Source organism: Cydia fagiglandana, chromosome 4 (genome assembly GCF_963556715.1).
Source record: "Cydia fagiglandana chromosome 4, ilCydFagi1.1, whole genome shotgun sequence".
NCBI lineage: Eukaryota > Metazoa > Arthropoda > Insecta > Lepidoptera > Tortricidae > Cydia > Cydia fagiglandana.
The window spans coordinates 10,598,624-10,622,543 of record NC_085935.1 but is presented as its reverse complement, the minus strand read 5'-3'; the positions used below and the strand labels follow the sequence as shown (position 1 = coordinate 10,622,543).

The 23,920-nt window shown below is 38.1% G+C and overlaps 1 protein-coding gene across 1 annotated transcript; it reads right to left on the bottom strand.

The window, feature by feature from the left end:
* Positions 1-8,763: 8,763 nt before the first annotated feature.
* LOC134663703 (chitin deacetylase 1) lies at positions 8,764-22,512 on the bottom strand. Its single transcript, XM_063520158.1, has 5 exons — positions 22,355-22,512; positions 13,298-13,461; positions 12,688-12,937; positions 10,057-10,378; positions 8,764-9,922 (listed from the first exon to the last, which is right to left on the bottom strand). The coding sequence occupies exons 1-5, from the start codon at positions 22,407-22,409 to the stop codon at positions 9,094-9,096; spliced, it is 1,620 nt and encodes a 539-aa protein (XP_063376228.1). The 5' UTR covers positions 22,410-22,512; the 3' UTR covers positions 8,764-9,093.
* Between the last annotated feature and the right edge of the window lie 1,408 nt (positions 22,513-23,920).

Sequence of the window (23,920 nt, the reverse complement as noted above, 5' to 3'; positions counted from 1 at the left end):
TAAGAGCGTGATATGATAGAGCCGAGTGGTGTAGCATGAGACTTTCAAACTTGAGGAAGTATGACTAAGGACCATGGCCCTTTCGGTTGAGTTTCTCAGAACTTACGTACGAAATGTCATTTGATATTTACCAGGGGTACAGAGGTCAAATCGGCATTGGGTTAATAGGTAATATATATACCTACTCCAAAACCTTATACTACGAGATTCATGACGCTTGACTACTGTCTTCTGCTGAGCTGCAGTGGAATTGTGGAAATCAATTGTATTTAGGTACTTATATAATATAGATTCCTATCAACCCTTCGAATATGAAATCAGTAAAATTTATGCACTGCATGTCAATCGTATCAAAACCAGATTTTAAAAAATATTGTTCGATATAAATATCGAACCATATATTTCGGAATTAAAATAAAAAAATCTGCTTTTGATACGATTGACATGCAGTGCACGTGACACACCCCATCATTCTAAATATGTACTAACCATCGGGCGGGCCTTACGCTTGTTAGAGTTAGGTTAGGTACACCCAGAAAAGTCTGGAGCGATTTTGATAGCCCATGCAGTGTTCTTAGGACCTGCCAGTACACCACCTGAAAGAATGACCAAATCCGTCGTTGGGGGCACTTCTTGTTCGCTTAGTCTGCTAGAACCTTTGACGTTTAAAATAACACTAGCACTGTGTACCTAGCCTATCAAAATCTCTGAATTTTCTTTGCATACCTACTATAATGCAATATTTTAGACTGGCAAAGTATTGAAGCACCACTTTCATTGTTATTTGCGTCTATTTAGTCTATTACGATACATTGATAGATAAATATAATGTGGTGATGACGTGCTTAAATTAGTGAAGTGTTTTTTACAATGATAATTAATATTTAAATAATATTCATCGTTTGTTAAAAATAAAACTTCAGTACCTGCCTGCATTACCAAAAATAATATCGTTTCGCATTTTATAAAGCAAAAGGACGACCCCGTGACCTATTTTAATATAATTTTACATTCCTGTATATTATTTACAAGAAGTAAGGAATTGCATTTTCATTTAATAACATTAACATAATTTTATTGACGGGGCTATTTCCAGTTCTAGAACAAAATGTTAATATATTCGTAATATCACGAGGTCGACATCTATTTCACACTAACATTTGCCCGCAGCAACCGGGTTAAGTAGTAGGAATAATTATTGCAGTCACATTTTCTAAGTTTTTTTTAAGGAAAGGAATCGGTTACCTACCGAAAAATAGTTTTTGATGTTTTGTAGTATCTATTATTAAAAAACCGGCGAATAATAATTATTCGCCTTTTTTAATTATTAGGTATTATGTAGGTACCAATTTAATTATATTATTATGTTACTGTTCAATTATATTAGCATCGGGAAAGGGTTTTGCAATAATTTTAATGTTGAGTAGGTACAGGAAGCTCTGACGCAGAAATCCTAGCGAACCCCGCTCTGCTGCTACTACATACTTATATGGGTATATTTTATTTAGTATTCTAATTTATGTACTTATATCAAAAATATTTTAAATAGTAGCATGTGTAGTCATTTGTCTAAGTAGGTATTTTTCTGAAGTTTCAGAACCACTTCAGTTTTCGGTCCTGCATAAATGTAGGTTTATCTTGCTCTATCTTATAAATAAATAAGAATATACATATAAATCGATATCGCAATTACAACGGAAACGTCATATCATAACGGTACGCAGGAAATCGAAAAATAAATAGAATTACATATTACTATTTATATTATCTTATTGTTAGGTGTACATATGTAGTTAGTGTTTTAATTGTATGACATGTCTACGAATGCTACTCAGAAGATGGGTGGCCTTGCGGCATATCCGGGTGTATTTGGTTATGTAACCGTGTTCCAAGAATGAGGCTCTGAGCTCGCGGCTGGGGCGGCGCGGGCGACGGGGCGAGAGCGACGCGGAGACGGAGCGCCCGCGCCGCCGCGGCGCCGCCGGGGTCGCGACTCGTGGCCTGAGGCACCGGCCGACCTACCGACCGCTACTGCGTGACCTCTCGCTCTTCATCTTATATGAAATGCCGAAAAACATAAATCGAGATTAATAGCATAACACCCCAAAGGTCCTCATGCAAATTGTGACGTATTTGTCCTACTTATATTGTTTACGCTTACTGTGTAGCTATCTGCCGAATGATTCCGATTGCCTCTTGTTTTTACACGACTGCCCATAAAAAGAGTGTATATAATTGTTTTCAGCGTTCATGTTTGTATGTAGGTATATATTTATTTATTTATGTTCCTGTTTGGAATTAGTTACCTATTGTTTAATGTTAATAAGAGCAATTAGGGTCGTTTGCGCCTAACCGTCTGTCACCGTTTAAATTAAAGCGTTCGCTAAATTTATTTGTATGGGAAATTTCATACTTCCCTGCTGTATTACGTTAATCAGTCTGTTAAATGTGGTTGATGCAACTAGGCCTTAGAGCATACATACTTATCGTAAATACCAAATTGTAATTATTACAGTTTCATACTAGTTTATTGAGTTCTTTCTGCTGTTCTGTTACTTCACATCGTTTGTCTACCAAATTAGCTGTTCATATTAGACCAATATCTCTAAAACTATCGGATACATAATTATTAGACCACAGTTTGACATCTAATCCATGTAGTTCCTAATAGGCTTCAAGGTTGAGAAATAAAGGAATTTAGGGTATATATTTCTTATACTTATAATATAACGTATCTCCTACTACATAGGTATATTGTAAGCATTGAGTAAGATTAAAGCAATCTTTGCTTGTGAAACACAAACAAGTTTTTAAATAGGTATCTATCCTGATAGTATGATAATTAAGCTACCTACTTATCATTTTTTCTAATGATTTTAACTATGTTAAGATTTACCATTCGCTTTTCGGCGTAGGAAAACATCGGCGGAAACCGGACACTCCCATAAGGCCTAGTTTACCCTCTGGATTGGAAGGTTATGTCCCTCTCTTTATTTAAATTGGTACTGACCTTAGTATTCACTATGATATATGATATTTACGTAGGTACCTACGTACGAGTATATATCTAGTATACCTACATCTTTGTAGCAGGTGTGCCCTGCCTGACCAAAACAGGCGTGGAAAACAAAACTTAGCAGTTGTCTCGAGGCTATCACCCGTCAGGTAATTATAAACACCATTTAAGCATTGGTAAGTGTAAAGTGCCCTTGAATTACGTAGGAGCTCTTTCTATTCTGTCTTGAATCAACTTCCTTTACTATGCAACGCTGTTATGATTGACACTGACTAGGTGAGAGAGAGATGAATTGCCGTTTCTCATACTGTAAACATATCGAGGTTTTTGCTTCTTTGCATAAATACATAAGTAATTGAAAATCAAATGAACTTGTACCCGGATGCCCATAACGGCAGCTGGCAGCATTATCTGCTGAATTAAATTGGTATTTGTTCACGATGTTAACACTATTCGGTGTTTAATAAGCTCTTAAACGGTGCCAGCAATAAGTATAATTTATTCACATCATACGACGAATACAATTGAATAGTCCCTCAAAGACCCACGATACGAACTTTCTGAAGCGCAGTGGGAAGCACGTACAGCGCAGGCGCGCGCAACACAGATCCTTCACAATATTTCCTTTCACTGGCGTCGACAATGTATACCTATAAATACTTTGATATCTTTAGGTATAATGAAGCAACAACGCTTTGATAGAAAAAAAAACATTAGTTTACACATAATTTAAATTATTGCCACCGATAACAACGGTTAAATAACTAGGTATTTACATTGCCGTTGCCTTTTAGTAACATTTCGGAATAGATCTTTAAAAAGGTACTTAAGGCGCTCTTATAGTTGAGTTTTACGTTTCCGAGGGGGTGAAGCAGACGAGTGGTAGAACAGGCGGGCGGGCGCCCCGCGCGCCCCGCCGCACCATTCCCGCGCAGCACGTCTACATCCTTATTCTGGCGCCATCGGTATTCTGAATATTCTGATTTGTCAGTTCCGGGATTTTTTCCGGCAATTAATATCGAATAAGGTTTATTAACAAATTCGTATTTTAATGAGTATTTAATAAAATTATATACAATATGAGAGTATACCCCGACAAACTAAGAACCTAATTAAATTATACCCAATTATTATGAGACAGAAATTGGTACTTACTTACCTTAAAAATATAATAGAGTTAGACCAAGAAAATTCTGCAAGGATTTTGATTGCACACGCAGTGCAAGTGTTATTTTGAACGACAAACCTTTATGAAATTATGATTAACACTTGCACTGCGTGTGCAATCAAAATCGTCGCAGACTTGGTCTAATTCTAGAAGTCAATTTCGGGCAAGTAGGTTTGAAAATAAGGAAGAATACTGTAGTTCGTTTATTTTAGCATTAGAAAGTACTTGAAAGAAGGTAACCGATCTTGACATGTCTTTTAATTGAAAAGCGCTTTTTAAAAATCAGTAACTATTACATATGAAAGCTTATTTTATATATTAGGACTTTTATTTTATATAGAATCAATCCACATTTGGCATGATGTGTCACATCCCCGTAGCTGCAGGCGTCCATAGCCTATGGTGAATGTGGGTCGTATGCTTGCTTGCCACCAGTGTGGTATATAAAAACAGTATTTTTTGGAATAAATTTCCCATATCGCACGGTACGGACTTGGCGGAAATAAGGTAGAAGTACTAGTGCTCAACGCTGCACTAGTATTCGACACGGGCACTTTATGTCAAAGTGACAAGAACTAAATTTGACTACAGAAAGATCGTCGCCGTTCAAATTTAACCTATATTACTTTGACATAAATTATAGTGTGTAGCTTTCAAATAGAGCTCAACGGCTAATCCTATTGTCTATTGTTAAGGGGCTGTCCATAAATTACGTCATCGATTTTTGACGATTTTAGACCCCCCCCCCCCCTTATAATCATCCAAAAATCATGCTCCAAATGACCCCATTTCCTCCTACTTCATGCTACCGTCATCCGATGTCCAGACCCCCCCCCCCTCCCAATTTGAAATGACGTAATTTATGAATAGCCCCTAAGTAAAACCGCACGTGCTACTTACCTGCAAAAAAGGGTCTTAATTATTTTATTTGGCACCTGAGCGCGGGCTAGGCCAACGCTCAAAAAACCAGTGTAGGTGCGTTCTCCGATAACGCGCCTTTGTTACGCATCTCGATGACACATTTTAAACTGGTTCTGTAGCGTTCGACTCGCCGGCACTCAGTAACCGAAGTACGTATTTTTTATGCAGGTGGTTGTGGCACGTGGCACGAGCGGTTTTACTTAACAATAGACAATAGGATTAGCCATCGAGCTCTATTTGAAAGCTACACACTATACCTTGTCAAAAACTAGTGCAGCGTCGAGCACTAGTACTTCTACCTTACCTAATATTAAACACGAAACCGTTTTAGGCATTTTTCGACCACTTCCCTTAAAACGCATGTAGGTAACTCGGAAACTAAAAGCGGTGAAATGGTTACCACCATACACTAAACACTCCACATAGGTATTTGAATCCCGTACACATATGTTTAAAAATGATTCACTTTTATTAATTTAATAGCCTTTAATAAAATATGTTTACACAATTTATCAATCGTGACTGAATTCCGGATTGGTTAGATGGGTGTATGCCTTTGCTTCCCAACTTGTTATAAATTGACAATATGACGGGCGAATGTCTGAAATGTCACAATAATTAAGAATTATTTTGCTTTTCTTCGTAAGTATGTTGAAAAACATTGTGTGTATAACATATTTGCATATTTATACAGTGGTTACCCATTTTATGAAACGTCCAGTAAACTAGCATAGGTCCGACGCTGGCAGTGGCCACGGGCGTACTGGCGCGGGGAATGGGCGCAAGGTATTGCCGCGTAGGGTGTAATTTAGTAGGCAAAAGTTGAATTCATAAAATTATGAATGAAAAGATTAACTTATCGATAAAAGGACCAGTAATAACGAAGATTTACTTAAAAGCTATCGAATGAGGTAAGTTTCATATCCATTTTCGTCGTAGTACTTCTAAAATATGGATCAAAAGACAGCTTTAAGCATGTTTTCAACTGAAGATTCTATCGAGAAAATAATGAGCCGTTGTGTTCCTGACAAGCAATAACGTAGTTCAAGGACTAAAGTTATACATACTAGAAAATCATGCTTAAAATCCTTGTAAAAGTCTGTAAATATGGTTACAAAAAAGCGCATTTTACTACACACCGCGCCTTAATACAAACTTCACAAAAAGTTATTTAGCGTCACTTATATGAATTCCTCTAATATTCAAATTTTAGTTGCAATATCGCATATGGCACTATGTACACTTCCTGTATAAGTATTTAATGAGAAAATAACGGTAATGCCCTCAAGTTATTTATTTTACTCTGTCCCAAAGGTCGCAAGCAAAATATCTGCCTGGGTCGCGACCAGTCGCGACCCATAGTTTGGAAAATGCTGATAGAACCTTCCCCGTTCACTCAACTGGTTCACAAACTGCAAATATATCCCAGACTTTTCAGGACATTCAGGTAGGTAGATTAAAAATTAGTTGCATTTCTTGAGTGAGATTATAAATAATCATGCCGAATTGAGTTCTATGAACGACAACCATTGACAAATATTGTGTAGAGACTATGTATAACTTTCGTTGCTTATGAGTTTGATCGAGTCCAACGTAAAGTTGTCAATTGTTCAGAGATCAGGGTAATAAAGAAAGCCGAATGGCTGCCACCGCGAAGACGCACTACGCCTTCAGATGACTTTCACTGCTTTCACTCTCGGAGACGCAGCCTGCATCGCACTACCCACTAAATACAGCGTCATTGCACTAAATGATTGCAACTCTCTATTTGTTTAGATGATGCTAAACATTCTAATATCGCGACTTGTCCTTATTCGCCGAGATTTACATCGCGGGGTTGCAAAACAGATGGAAAGTTAGCCAGGGCTGGTGCTAGGTATGCAGATGGCTGTAATGTGATGATGTGCAACTGACGCCCACTAAAGTGTCGTGCATAATGGCGTGTTGGTGGCGCCCGCGACTATTGTCTGCGTCTGCCGCTTGGCTTGTCATGCGTGTCATTGCAATGCGTCAGAGGGACATACAATTTACCATAAACTTATTATACCGCGGGAATATTACATTAAAAGCTATAATGAAAGACTCGAAATAACCAGACAGTCAACTGGTATATCCTTCGAAAAAATGTGGTCACGTGACAAAACATAATACCTGTTGCAACAGTATAAATATAATTTGTTATACCGGTTTTTTTACCTGGAAATATACTTCAGAGCAATGAAATGGGTTACTGTTTATGGAAATTACCACACAAGCGAACAGGTTTTCATTGCTCTTAAGTATAGTCAATGTCCCAAACCACACGACACGAGTAAGTTTTATGGTCATTACCCTTTCAAAGATAAATTTGTTTTCCTTCTTCACAAACACTGCCATACTACCTACGTAGGTAGCTGGAAGGTTGTATTATACCTATGTTATACTACTACCTCAATATGTTAAATATGTGCTGTGAATACTTACGAAGTCTTTTAATACTTACTTATTTATATCCGTGCTGGTATACCTACTCCACGTATACCTACATTTAAAGAAGGAATGCTGTTTTAGATTCGTGTTTTAAGTGAAAAGCCATGTTGCTTAGTAAATTTAACAGTGTTAAAGAATTATCTAGATATATTTATACTAACATGTCTAGTTGTTATTTTAAGATTAAGATAGTGATAAGTCGAAACATAAAAATACACTGTTTGAGTTGAACGGTACTTATTCGGTTTGTATAGTTACTGTTGACCAAGTCATGCCGGTCACGTACATCTTGATCAAGTTGCGCTGGGGACTGGGGACTAATATTAAAGTTCAGCTATGTTACTATCGCTATCGCTGATTTGGGCACTGTGACGATAATAATAAATAACAGTAACAGTACCTAATTTTTCCACTTAAAAAATTTATTCTAAGCTTAATAATAAATATAGTCTGGTCGGGCGGTTTTGGAAATCATTTTTTTTTAATTTAATTTAAATATGCAGATACGTCTCCCAGCGATATTCCAAAAATTATATGAAAGGAAAAAATTGAAAAATTACGCTTCCGGCAGGACTTGAACCCGCAACCTTCGCAATCCGTGCGTTAACTCTGCCAATTGCTCTGCCGGAAGCGTAATTTTTCAATTTATTCCTTTAATATAAAATTTGGTTTTGGAAATGTAATTTTAAAAAATGCGGACCATTTTAGAAATAGGTTGTTGCTTTGCTAATGTTTGCCGAGAACTAGTTTAACTTAATGACTCGCTTACTAATACAATTTTACAAATGGGAATGTCAAGGTTGCGTACAACTTTACACATACTCTATGGTGTTTGATCTAAGTATTTTTAAATTAATGATGATGAGGCCATTTAAGCAGGTGTATTTTTTATGTTTTATGGGCGTCATCACGCCATGGGCAAAGTTTTATTCTTTTACGGTATTTTTTTTGTTTCACCCGGAAGTAATGTTTGCTGAAACCCTCGTAACACTCGACATTCCACTTTTTCAAATTTTGGAGTCTTTAGTAAGCTCGGGTATCAATAATAGCATTAATAGCAAAAGCTCGTGTTTTGTTTTTATTTTGTGAGTAGCTTCCTAGTCATACTCATAAATTAAATTATGTGCGGTATAGTAATGCACGATATACATTTTGGATAGGTATAATCGAAATGGAAAATGAAATAGAGTTTTATTTTGTATTTTATATTTTAATTTTTTATCAAACAGACTTACATAAGAAAAATCACATAAGTATTAAACGGTCCTATTAAATATTCATGTGAGCTATATTACATATAGTTAGGTAGTAGGTACACTTACACTACGAACGGGATTATGACCCGGTACACTTCGACTTTACATGAAAACATACTCAAAGCTTAAACATATTGGAGTACCATTCCGTGAAAATAATATTGTCATTTTGGCTCTGACTTAGAATATGTTATCCATGCAATTTCCACTCTCAATTGAATATGAACTAATTTAGAGCGCGTGGGCTCGAGATCGTCTCAACTCTAGTAATGGCCGTCTCCCGTGGGGTCATTGAGCCAGGGGTAGTTGACGGGGCACCTCACGCACGTCTGCAGGTTGATGGTCTCGCCGGGTACCTCCTTCGACGTTAGCTTGCACGAGTGTGGCACCCAGCACGAGGGGTTGCCTTCCACCGCGCACTTTTCCCTCCACGGCTCGAAGTTCTTAGCTTCGGTGATCGTTCTAGGATTCTGGATCCATTGGATCACTTGAGTCATGGTCACGAAGAATACGTCATTATGACTTTGGAGAACTTCGTCTATCCAGTAGAGGAAAGCTTCCAAAAATTCGGGATTATTCTTCAACCACGCAGCGTGGAAATAAAGACCTAAAGGAGCACGGTTTTGGTCGTAATGGCGATCAAAGTTGTGATTGAGGAAGTTGTAGAACTGATCTCCGGTTAGAATATTGGAGCAGGAGTCTACCATGGCGCAACCAGGTAGGTACTCGTCGTTGGTCGGGTCTTCGCGTCGGTCCAATTCGTTCATCACCATTTCCCAGACGGCGTGGCTTCTGGTAGGGCAGCTCTGCAGGTTACCATGGCAGCGGTGAGGCATGCGGAAGTACATGGTGTAGGGCCATAGAGGTGGGTTGGAGAGTGGCGCAGTGATCGTACTGTCGTACAAGAAAGCTTGTTCTTCCATCATGGTAAATTGGTTGTTGCCGCCGACGCGGAGGTAGGGGGCGCGGACACCGACTACGCTGTTGTCTGTCACGTTGGCGTACTTCTCAATGATGACCCTCATGCCAGCCATTTCCTTGCCCCAGTCATCGACCGTGGCATTGCTCCAGAAACGCTCATCATCGTTATGCCTAGGAAAAAATAACATGATATAGCGGCTTATCTAATGTAGTTATTTAAATATCAATGGAGATATGGTATTAATTAAATATAGCGACGAAAATGTAGTTTTTGAAATTAAACTTAGTTCGATTGGTAAACTTACGTGATTGAGTGCACGGCAATCTCGTGTCCCTTGCGGTGTGTCTCCTGTACGGCAGAGTAGTTGGTGTACTTGTGGGAAACGAAGAACGTGGCTTTGATATCGCAACCGTTGGGGTTCTTGCGCTTGCCATTGAAAATTTCTTTGTACAGCTCGATGTTGTTGTTGTTAATGGCGTCATCAAAGGTAATCGTGATCATCTGGGGGACATCACGGGACGGCAGGTCGCCGGGGATTGTGGTGCCGTCCTCCGAGCAGAAACAGTCGGGCAACTGGCACTGGCTTGGGTCGCAAGGCGGAGCCCTGTTCGGATCGTTGTCGATATCTACAACAAAACAAATTACTGTTAGGGGCCTACACTGTTTTGTAACTTTATTTCAACGCAGTCGCAACGGTCAATTTGCAACTCAGATCTTAATTGAACCAGTATAACAAGATCATAATTTACAGATTTAGGTTTAGAGTGTTTAATTGATTTAGAATTACAGGTCATGTTAATTATGTTATTTTTAATAGTGGAATTTGCAGTACGGTGTTTATACCTAAACCTATACCTATGTAAGTAAATTAAGTATTTATTTGCCTATATAAATGTGAGTTTAGTTGGTTTTGTGTAATTCAGACAGTAACATTTAAAGACCGTACCTAAGTATGTAGTGTAAACTTGTATGAGTACCTATCGGATCGAGAGTTGGAACCAGTATGGGTACTTTCGCTTGATCAAATCACTCGCTACAGCTGACACCCGATTGGATTTCACTTTTTGATTCGGTTATACGAGTATGCTCGTTGATTAATTACTATAAAATGTAAATATGTACCTTCACATGTGTCTTAGTTTATTGGGGCTATTTCATAAACGGAATAATTCCAAGACTAAAAATATATATCTTTAAAGACAGTGTTTATGCCATGTTTAACACGATCACTGTACCTATTTATATACAAGTACATGTAGTTAAACACTATAGTATTTTCTAAATTTAATGTTAATTTTGAAAGGAATAGTAATTTCATAAAACGATCATTAAATCTAAATAAAAAACAATGATGACATAAGGAAAAAATCATAACTTCTGACTTTCGAATCTAATCACAAATATTTCATAAATCCAAATATCTATCGGAATAATGTTTTATGTACTTGAGTACAATTCATGCAAATTGAGTACCTACATATTTAAATTTCAAAAAAATCATACACATATATAATGTCTCCTCTTTTTCCTGGCGTTATCCCGGCATTTTGCCACGGCTCATGGGAGCCTGGGGTCCGCTTGACAAACTAATCCCATGATTTGACGTAGGCACCAGTTTTTTATATATAATGTGATTTGTGCAAAACAGAGTTGAACAATAATTCGTGATTGATTAAGTTAACAATTTTTACACAAGTGATTTCTTTAATTCTTTCATTATAATACAAAAGAAAGAGATCGCGCGGACTGGTTCCAGCAACCTTGGAGCGCGACAACAGTCAGCGCTTTGTGATGTAAGCCTGTTTATGTAGAACCTGCTTTTCCCAGAACGCCTGCATTAAAATGTATTGCGGTCATGCTGAAGCGAAGGATACTCATTCCAAAAGCAGGGCCGTCTTCAACTATGCTGGGGCCCTTCGGCTTATAAGAATTTGGGGCCCCTTTGGAAAGTAAAGAAAGCTAATTAAACTAACATTTTTGTATGAGATTATTTGATATGGGTATTCAATTATACTGTTACTGTCTGTCCTTCGCCCCCCCCCCCCCCGAGGATGGGGGCCCTGGGCACAGGCCCCGTGTGCCATGGTAAAGACGGTACTGATCATTGGCAATAAATACGCCGCCCGTTAACATATTCGATCCAATATGAATAATAACACCCCATTTGCTTAAAGTATATTACGACATGGCAGTGAGATGTTTTTTTAGGCCAAGTGATTGGCATTTCGGGTCGGCCGTCACGCCTTACGGTCTAGTTTTTATGTATTTGTAGTCTCTATGTTTTGATTTGTTTGCATTAAATTAATGTACTTACCTACGTTAAAAACACATAGTACAATAAAAACTAATGTGTTTTTAATCTCCGTAATAAATCTCACACTTTTAGGAGCGAACCTAGTCTTATTATCAATTTATACACTTCAACTTTTAGTTGTACTTCTAAAATTTGCTTGTTTTAGTACAGACAGCTATTAGTTATGGATATTTACACGTACATAACAAAACTTGGCAAAATGTAGTTGAAATATACGTATATATAGGTACTCTAGAACTACACTAAATATTGCATTGCACAGCAGTCATACTGATAACGTGGTATGTGATATAAATTAGGTGCTAAACAAAGGTTTTCCCCGACTTTATGAAACCATAACAACACTGAACTGTGCCATGACTTAAAAACCAGTTGCATTTGTAGCTGGGTTTTTAGAAATCCACAATAATTGATTTCTACAGTAGGTACTTACCTAAAATTATAACAGCGGGCTGTTGTAACAGCCGGCAGCAGCAGGAAATGCGAGTCGTAAGGTCATCACGGTTATTATACTAATTCATATATGGACGTACCTGTAGCTTATGTTGATCTCACATTGCCATGACTACTTGGCTGCATCCTGAATATGAGTGGCGTCCGTGAGACTGTGTGTAAACTTACCACAACTGTTTTCGTCGGATCCATCGGCGCAGTCTTTCTCGCCGTTGCAGAACAGACCGCGTTCAATGCAGGTGCCATCTCCGCAGGCCAGGAATCCGTCCTGGCAGAGAGGCTCCTCTGTGTACAACAAAGGCTTGACTTTGCGCTCCTTGTTCTTCAGTTTGCAGTTCTTAACGGCATCCTTCCAGTCACAAGTTTGCTTCTCGATATCGAAGAATAGACCAGCCGGGCAACGGATAGCTTGAATGCCCTACGATTAAATATAATTATCATTAAAAGCTCTATAAAATTACAAGTTATTATTTATCAATGTGATTGATCGATTCACGAAGCGTAACATTCTCAATAAGTATAGATCGTTTCGATAAACACTTGCGGAATGTGAACGGATGCGTAACTGAGAATGTTACGCATGTCAAGGGCAAGAGAATTCTAAGTATAAATTAATAAAAAGACTTTGAGTGAAAATAAACTATAGTAATATAGTACGTTTATAAAGTATAATTGGTTTAAATAATGCATTATATTGAATTGTCTAAGGTCGTCGTCGTGCGTGAGGGAGTGGAATGCGTGTAAAAGTAGTATTTTACTGTTGTAGGTAGGTACTCACCGAGGCGGTGCACTGGATGACGTCGCGACAGTTGTCGCCCTCGCCGGCCACCAGCCGGAACCACTCGCCGGCGTCCTTGTCCTTGCATAGCTCCTGCTCCAGGCTCTCGTCTTTCTTGGCTGTGTCGTCTGCCTGCCGCTTCCATCGGTGCCCGTCGGCAACCGCTGTCCGACAAAATAAATCACATTAAAATCACATCGAAACACGATTTGTTCCAGTTTCGCTTTAGATGATTTCGTGACCGTAGCGTGCATGCATGTTAGGCGCATTGGTCACCATTACCGAATACCTCCTTCCTAACACACTTACGGTGCATAGTTGCAATCGATTGCAAATTACTATTACACACGAATAATGCAGCTTGAACAAAGCGAGTATTGACATTTCATTTACTGTTTTTATTCGTTTTAGAAATAAAATGTCACTTGGAAGCGTAAAATGTCAAAGGTAGTGAGCGTACGTGACCTTTGACTGGCATCGAAATGTCAGCGCTTGGGCAAGCGACAAGGACGACTCTTTCTTAGTTCTTCTCGTTATAACAAATGGTAAGATTATGTATGACATTTGGTGCCTTTGTGCGCTTCTCGACTGACGAAATGTTTAGAATGCTGTTTAAAAATCAATAGATTAGTTGATATCCTTGAGCTTTTCAGTTATATATTTATGAAAAGATTAAACGTCTGTAGCTTGGAGCACGATTAATGTCTATCAAATTGATTCAAATATTTGCTTACCGCAAAAACAAATTACTAGGTATTTACACAACAGCACAATTAGCAGTGATTCCATGCTTAACTATGCAAAACCGATAAAACCTTGTTCCCACATTCCATTTTATCCTGCAAAGAGACGCAGTTTTTATCAATTAAAACTTACCGAGGCGTTTGCTAACAGGCAATAAGAAAATAGATACGGGCCGTGTGTGCACGTAACACGAGGAAACTACGCTCTCGCAATATTATCTAACTGTCTCGCTTGCGAGAGCGTCTAGCCGAGGCAGCCGCGCCGGGGCGCTGCAGCCCAGCCCTAGCGACACCCAGCTGCCACCTCTAACCAAACCAACATTGCTTCGTACTTTTTTGAGTATGTAGCTTTTATTACAAAATAGTCGGCGTAATGATAAGTGATGTACGTAGTGCATAATTGTTTTCCATCGTATTTTCTCGGAAACGTTCGTATTTGCCGTGCTAGGTCAGTCAATGTCAGTACTTTTTGTACCGAGACTGACTAAAATAGCAAGACACGTTCGTAAGTGTCCGTGAAAATACGATGGAAAATAATAATGCGCTACAGTTGTATCCTATCCTACGCCACCGTTACTATGATTTTACGACTGCTGACTTTATCATAGACTATTCCCGACCATGAAATGTAGGATCACATAACTAACCCAGCGTACAATTTTCTCGCAGGAAATAAACATGTAAGTAGGTGAATTATTTACTGCGTCTTCAGGCATATCGTTTATAACTATTACATGATTTCAGTAAGCTCAAACGATAGATGTAACAACATAGTTATGCATGATTTAGGCTAAGTTTATTTTATTGTATACAATTTTGCATGATAGTTGTATCTTATGAAAGCAAATAAAGAACAGAACACAGTAGGTATAACAATTGTTCACCGCGAGTATTGTACCGCGAGCACCGGATTGCGGGATACATCTTCATTAGTAGCATGAGGCATATGCGCTCGCGCAGTGTTGTGTTGTTTGCCCCACGACCCTAGCACAGCTCGATTGCTCACTCGATTAGTACATGAGGCTTTATTCTTGCATGCTTAATAACTCTTTGTTCCTAAATTTATTGCTGTTTCATGTCGCAATATGTATATGTCATGTAGTCATGTTTCTTGTGCCCATACCCTGCTATAGTAACTAGATATTGCGATTCGCTGTCCCAATCATATTTCTTTAATAAATTTCGAACAGAAATTAGAAAACGTTCTATAACTATATATCTGAAGTCTTATAATTCGCAACACGACAGGTAATCGTGTCAAATGAACACACTAATTGTGAATATTTCATAATTATATGTAAGTGTGAGTGATCATCCATCAGATTGTATAAATATGTATAATATAGTCTTACACATAGTTAAAACTGCATGTTGCCGTCCGAAATGTGATAAAAAAAAACTCGTTTTCTTTGACCCGGATCTACCACGTGCTTAACAACTTTGACTTGTTGATTACGATCTCTTGACATTCACCCTTTAACATTAGGTACCTATTGAATAATAAATTTTGTTTTATAGATATTAGTTGAACATTTCAAAATATCATACCATATTATGATATACGTATGAAAAAAAAGCTCTTGAGCAGAAAAGTACAAAATCTCGTAAAAAGGGATAGGTACTATACATGAAAAATAGTATTTTAAACGAAAAAATCAACCTATCATATCGTATGGGATATTCATTTACGCTTTAAACTCAATTATGAAGAAGCAATGAGCAAATAATTAATGTAGAATAGCATCGCGTCCGCATAGAAACAGCACGCGCGTTGAAGTCTTTTATTCTATAAGATTTTTAATGCACGGTTATGCAAACGAAACGGTGATTGTGTCATTAGTAAAATGTGTCAGTGAAATTCTAAGTTTTTATTGTCATTATATTTATCATCATTAAATCTGCTATTTGTATATGCGTTCACCAAGTTTGAACAATATTAATTGGGTGAAATATCATCTTGCAAGAAAAAAAACACTTGAGTAATAAAGTTACTGGCAATATATTTAACTAATTATACCCGAGTTAAAAAAAGGCGAACAACACAATAGTAAACGAATTATGTGTGAACTGTGTGATACACCCGTTACGTCCGTTCGCATAAAACGTAACACACGTGAGGCAGTCGATCAATAATTACTGTATTTTCATTCATTCCGCAAGTCACTAACAAGAATCGAAGCGCTGAAGTAGAAAAAGTAGATAATCTATGTGTAGGTACGTATAATTGAGTGGCTTGATTACGTTATGCAATGTGTAATATGTAGAGCGCAAAAAAAACAGAGGGTTAGGTTTCTCGTGGTCGCGAGCGAACGAGCGCGGCGCGAGCGCACTGCCCGATTCGAACTTTAAGATACGATATGGATTAGATATGACGTGTAAGTGACGTTTCTTCAAACAAAACGTAACTTTTGACACTGACATATCTAATCCATATCGTATCTTGACGTACCTTATATTTGACGTATCTTAAAATTCGAATCGGGCCGTCAGTCTCACGCGCGTAGCGCTTCTCTTGTTTCCGTAGGTATACAGGGTGACATTTATGTAGGTACTTATTTACTTAGGATTTTAATTTTAGTTGTTTTTAATTTATTTATTTACGGTTTAGCTTATATTGGTTATTAAATAAAAATATTAATTTATTTGCGAGTAAATATTTTTTTTAATTTTTTACAATAGAATTACAATAGGTAATTGTGTTTTTGTTACTTAATAAGAAGTTGACAGATATATGTATTTTACATAAATACATAGACCAGAAATCTCAAAACCAGGCATTAAACTAAAATGTCACTTATTTATAACAAATCTGTGTTATTTATTTACCAATGAGCAGGTGCCGGCCCGAGCAAGGTGCCGCGAATTATGTAAATAGCCATGATTGATTTAATAGCACCAGTTTAGTAGTATCCATAAATTTAGGCAACTTGCTTCAGATTTGCCATGTTCAGATAATTATTGCAAATTCATAGTATTTTTACTTAGCTTGGGTACGGTGACAGCTGTCATCTCCATACGATTTGTAATCTTAAAACTTAAAATATGTGTTGTGATGACAGCTGTCACTGTATCCAAGCTATTTGAAAAGGAATTAGACAACAAGTAGAAATTTTCAATAAATAATCCCCTACAACCAATATAACAATCGGGTGACAAGCAAAAGTCACTAAGTACTATCAAAAAATTAAAGTAACAATGCACTTTATTACACTTGTAACACGGTTTATAGTCCAATAATTTCAATGGTATTAGTTAGTGACTTTTGCTTGTCACCGGACGAATATAGTTTTACGGGAGTATTTGACGACTAGTTTTTGTGTAAGTATCCAAATTTGTTGTTTGTTACTTTGACTTTGATTTGTTGTTTTATTTTGTTTGTTGTTTCTTTTGTTGCGTACCGCAAATAAGACTATTTGTTTTTGCATACGTGTAGCAAAAAGCCTTCATATTTGACTTAGTTCGTATTCATATGCATATACATATGTAAAGGAACAATGTTGGTAGAGTTTGAAACAAGGATTTTATGATTATGAATTATTATGATTTACCTTCTAATTAACAGTCTTTTGTTTGAATTAAAGCTAAGTGTCATCTGTGATCTGTTATTCAACACATCTATACTGTTGCGTCAGATTCAGAAATTTGACCATAACACAGATTACTTAACATGTTAATTAATAATGTATGAATATAGGTAGGTAATCTTAAAAAGGTTTGACATTTAACTAAAACGCGTTATAAATAATGATAGCGGAATATTTCCAGTTACGCCTCATCAACATAATGTTGTAGGTCAAAGAGTCAGTTAATAGAGATTGATAAGTCATATATCGCTGCCATGATTGAGCTGCACTTTAGATATACGGCCCAATTCGAACTTTAAGATACGTCAGTTAATAGATCTAGAAAACATATGGATTAGATATGTCAGTGTCAAACAAGTGTCAAAAGCGACGTTTCTTCAAACAAAAACGTCACTTTTGACACTTGTTTGACACTGACATATCGAATCTATATCGTTTCCATATCTATTATTTGACGTATCTTAAAGTTCGAATATAGCTGATAGGCGTGATGAGACCTTTAGCGGTTAAATAGATGTTTTAATGGCGGGTCTCGGTTCGTGATAGGGCGGCGCGCCTCGCTGCCGCTGCTCGCGCGCACGTGTTCTGAGTAGCGAGTGTTGACAGCGCTCCTTCCAGAACTAAGCGAGTACAAATAGACAGTTATGTTATGCGACAGGCGCGGACGTCGACCGGGTGCGTGGCTAGCATACCGCAGTCGACCTTATGAATATTTAGTGCCGCCTCTCTACTTTCCTTTTAAAGGTTCTCCCTTCAAACTCGAGCATTTCACTGATAACAGGAATATGACGCAAACACATTAGAATACGTGACGGAAGCTTTTAAACAGTCCGTCAAAACACGTGCTCACGAGAAACTTGACTTTCAAACGCGTGCGGGGAGTGGCAGTTGTAAAGAAAGTTGTATTATTTATAGAGAAATTAATATGAGATTGTAGATAACACATGATGCTAATCAAGTTAAACATATAACGAATGCGACATAACGAAAATATTTTTTAAGAAAAATCCTTTGTTTAAACAACAACCTTTGTTTGTCACTTCTCGAATACCCTCTACCTATGCATTCCGTAATACTTATACCTACAGCTCCTACAAGTATCTAAGTACCTTTCTATTTGTATGACGGTGTTGTGGTATCTCTGTCTGTACACAAACCGTAAAACGGGGTGAGTAGGTTTCGCGGGGAGAGTTGGGTTATGAATGGGGAGAGAAGGTTTGAGTGGGGGGTGAGAAGGGATTTTAAGGCTACTGCTACAAAAATAATGTATTCCAATTTAAAATGGGGCTATAGTAATACGCATAATAAAAAAAATCGATCCAACAATCTTCCAAAATCACCTTTGTATGAAAAACCCTCTCACCCCAAATACGAGGCACTACTGGGTGAGGTGGGTTTTCTTCTTTATCGTCAAAGTTATGAAATGGAACTACCCAAAATAGAATACAAACTAACATACAGTTTTCACATTTAAAAATAAAAATTTATCGAGGTTTGAAAGTCAAATTTCACCCAACTCACCCCATTTTACGTAACTACATTTTATTTAGGTATTAAGACAAAAACAAAAGTTGTGTATTCTACATAAAAACTATCAAAACAGTCTTCAATATAAAATCAAAGAAAGAAATAAACAAACATAATAAAACTTTTGAAAAATTATTTGTAAAACTATGACTAAGAACAACGTATGACTAATACTGTGTAACCTAAGCACATAAATCCTCGTACTGTCACAAATAACCTGGCTGTGTTCTGATTGCTAGGAAGCTATGATTATACTAGTTGGTCGTTGGTAACGGTTAAGATAATTAATCGTTGCAGTGAATTGCAGATTAATGCAAAGGGTAACTTTTAATTTATTCGACGAAGTATAGTAATTGGCTGTATTATAATCAAATGTTGTGAACATACAATTAATGTGCCTTGACATTTTATCTAAAGAAATATGTAGGCTTGCTTCGTCTTCAGGTCTAAACTTGTGATTTAGGTAAATTATTTGTTTAGGTACAGTGGCTGATAAGTATACGTTATATTAAATTTAATAATATTGATATTGATATTTATTGAAATCAAATTTTACAGCATTACAAATAACACCAATGCACTGTAAAATCAAGTAGTAAAATTAAGTACCTAAGTAATAATAAAGCGATTAATAAGCTACTAAGATATTACATGTTTGATTCGCAAAAACGTAAAAAATCTTTAAAAAGTTTATGACTTTCGTCGGCAAACAAGTCGGAGTTAGGTGCAAAAGATAAGAAATTATTAAGGAGTGTCCGGGAACGAACAATAATGAACCTAATATTAGTACTAAGTAGACTCGTCAAAGATGGTATACGGTCACGTCACATCTAAAGGTTCTCAGAGGACCATAAGATAAACCATAAACAAGACAACAGCAACAACAACAAGAAACAACTAAAGTCTCTACTCCCTATTGTCCCTATACAAATATAGTTCAATGACCTATCGAATCAAAATACGTTTTTTGAATAAATATATGTATACTTATGTATTAAGTCGTCTATCGGCCTGATTCGAACAATGCTTATAAGATGCCACACCGATACGATACTTATCTGTCAGTGTAAAGTGACATTATCTTCAACCAACAATCTTTATCTTTATTCCTGTAACTTCTTATAAACATTTTTCGAATTGGGCCGTATGTCTTCAACCAAAAACGTCACAATTGCCACTGACAGATCGATATCGTATCGCTGTGCTATCTTATAAGCATTGTTCGAATTAGGCCGTATGTTGTTTTTCGACTGAGGACAGGAAATACCACAAGAGTAACATTTTCAGTTTATTCATTATTGATTGATATGATGCTTCTACTTATGTATCGCGTTCCTATCAATAAAATAAGCGTGAGCGAGATGCAATATGCGTACTTATTATCCTTTTACACGCGATGTTCGCATCGCATCCGGATGCGCCGTAGAGCCATAAACGCCTACGCCCGTAGCACGTCACTACGCGCGTAGCATCGACCCTTTAATGTGAGTTGCCGGGTAAAGTAGTACAAGACAAGATGTTATTGTTACCGGATATCAATAGTTTCTTTTTTCTACCTAGGTACAGTCAGCATCATATAGTAAATTGCATCCAAAGTATTCAAATACTTTATTTTTTATTTTAATCTTTATTGCACAATACATGAAGGTACAAATGGCGGACTTAATGCCTTAAGGCATTCTCTACCAGTCAACCAATGGGTTAAACCAGAAAGATAGATAGGTAGATAGAATAGTTCGGAACACCATATAATTTGTATGGCGTACCGAACTATTTGAATACTTTGGATGCTACCTACTATATGACGCTGACTGTTACCTACCTATTCATTATGGTAACGTAGTCAATATTTTTAAAAGTACTGTTAATGGAAAACCAATCAATGTTGTCACGTAAAATTTTCTAATCAAAGTTTAATTTCTAATTAGGTTATCATTTACCTACTTACCTAGTTAAGTAGGTACTTAGTTACATTATACCAAGGTTAATTAGTAAGTCAGCTTTAGGTTGTTTTGCACAAAGTTGATAACAGGTTTATAATTACGCAAACAATAAACGATCATTTGAAATTCCAAACGTGATTACATAGTGTATAGTTTTGACCTAAGATATGATGTCAATTTTTGTGACACACTGTATAAATAACTGTATAAATGAATATGTATCAACTTTAATTTTCTAATAAGTTACGTAATAAAAATGTACCTACAACCTACATACCTTGGATTAAGGATTAAGTTTCTCAATTTTAGTTTCATATTTTCATTTCAATTCAGATTATACCTTGCAAAAAGTACCTACAAGCAAAATGTCTGCCGTTGAATCAGGCCCCACTTAGGATAGAAGAAAAGTACCTATTTGTGTTTTGGTGAGCTAACTGTCTATCAATAGTACTAGACGGAGCTTTACAATGGAATTTGATAAATAAGATAAGCACGCTGTAATCCGCTCGTGCGGGCCCGAGGGCGGCCGGCGATGCGGCTGCGTGGCGCGCGCGTGACGTCAGCGGCGCGCGCGCGGCCGCAACACAACGCGGAACGAATGTGAAAGTTCCCGCAGTCCGGCGCGGCGCAAGCGCGCGCCGCGCCAGGTGCTAAACAGTTGTTTTACCAAACACTTACTATTGCAAAATATTAAACATTACCCAACTAATACCCTGGTTTGACTGCCTAGCTGTCTACATTCCGAAGTAAATCTTTCATTTGTGACCTTTCATATGCAACTGTAAAGGTCCACTGATGTTGCATATCTACCAGCATAGATGTCAGCTGAGTAATCGTGATTATCTAATGTAGGTACTGAATGCTCATTTAATTACATGTTTTGATTTCATAACAAGGGAACGTTTTCCCAATTAGCCCATTTAATAGTGTTGCTAAGTAATTAAGTTCACTGGTTAATCACACCGGCATCGGCATACCTACACGAGACTAGCACGATAGGTACTTGCAGATGTGAGTCGGGTGTGAATATCCTTGAAGCGCTCGCGACGCGTTGATGTCCTTTAACCGCGCGACGCACGGCTGCATTCGCTCGTAAACTCTGCGGAAACACAGCCTACCTCGCGACGAGCTGGGGTCAATTTCACTGTTCACTTGTGCGACACTGACGCAAGCACTGATTAATTAGTGTGACGTCGCGTACCCGTGACGTCGCGAGATGGGCGGCGTGTGGAGGCGAAAGGTATAAAGGTTAGGACTCACCGCAGGCGAACAAGAGGCACGCGGCCAGAGTAGCGACACGGGCGGAGCGCGCCATGACGGGATCACAACAGGTCGCTGCGCGGCCGCCGCGCGGTTAAATAGTGGCCTCAATAAGCTCCCCGCGCGCCCCGCTCGCCCACGGTGCGCTTCGCGGTGCCCGGCGCCGGCGCACCACCGACTGCACTCCTCGACCAGGCGTCTGGACCCTGTAGCACTGGCTCCGCCCGCCCTTCCAGGTTCCAATCCTACCCAACAAACACACCCTTGATTCCAATCGGACACTTCGTTCGTTCGTTGATCCTTCTTGATGTGAATATTCCTTTACGCTACAACAGCTCGGAAAGCCATTGTTATTCCTTGAAATCACTGTGTGAATTTGCATTTTAACCTCTAGTGTGCAAAGTAATTTGGTGCAAATTTTAACTTAAAGTATGTACAATTTTTAAGTATGTCTTCCTTCATGCTAGCCTCTACAACACATTTTCAAGGGATCATTTTGAATGGTAGAATTAACGACATTAATTTAGATTTGATTTGTAATGTTCTGCGGTATTTTCCCCGCGGTGATGAGGTGAAAATGTAGTAGTTTTTTAGGGTTCCGTACCCAAAGGGTAAAACGGGACCCTATTACTAAGACTTCGCTGTCCATCCGTCCGTCCGTCCGTCCGTCCGTCCGTCCGTCTGTCACCAGGCTGTATCTCACGAACCGTGATAGATGATGCCACTATAACAACAAATACTAAAAACAGAATAAAATAAAGATTTAAATGGGGCTCCCATACAACAAACGTGATTTTTGACCAAAGTTAAGCAACGTCGGGAGGGGTCAGTACTTGGATGGGTGACCGTTTTCTTTTTGCTTTTTTTTGGTTTTTTTTTGCATTATGGTACGGAACCCTTCGTGCGCGAGTCCGACTCGCACTTGCCCGGTTTTATATGTTTGCCGAGCAAAGCTTGGTCACCCAGATATTATATTTTAATACATCCTAAATTACAGAGAAATGGGATGATAACCTACCTACATCATAAATAGTTTGAATCGGCGCGATTAGGGAAATGAATTAGAGATGCATTAGATATGAAATAGTAAAGATATGTGACGTTCCACGGCAAAAGGTACCTTATGGTGGCCGCAATAATATTGGAGCGGCGTTAATAATAGCGTAAGCGCCAACCGCCATAAGGTACCTTGTACCGGATGTAACACAAATAGTGGGGATCCTTTTAAGGGCATATTCAGTACCACTACCCTCTCTAAACGCTGGCCCATCTTAGTGGGTCAGTATGATGGCCCAATTGGCCCATCGTGTAGAGGAGCCATTAAACGGATCCCTCAATTTTGTTATACCTTGTATATGTATCTGTCCAGTTAGTGTAAGTAATTATTAATCGTTTTTACTAAGACTTCGCTGTCCGTCCGTCCGTCCGTCCGTCTGTCTGTCACCAGGCTGTATCTCACGAACCGTGATAGCTAGACAGTTGAAATTTTCACAGATGATGTATTTCTGTTGCCGCTATAACAACAAATACTAAAAACAGAATAAAATAAAGATTTAAGTGGGGCTC

Coding starts and splice junctions, on each gene's coding strand:
- LOC134663703 (XM_063520158.1), bottom strand. CDS start 22,409: ATGGCGCGCTCCGCCCGTGTCGCTACTCTGGCCGCGTGCCTCTTGTTC. Junction 13,462..22,354: donor GTGCCTCTTGTTCGCCTGCG/GTGAGTCCTAAC, acceptor TTTGTCGGACAG/CGGTTGCCGACGGGCACCGA. Junction 9,923..10,056: donor ATTGCCGTGCACTCAATCAC/GTAAGTTTACCA, acceptor ATTTTTTCCTAG/GCATAACGATGATGAGCGTT.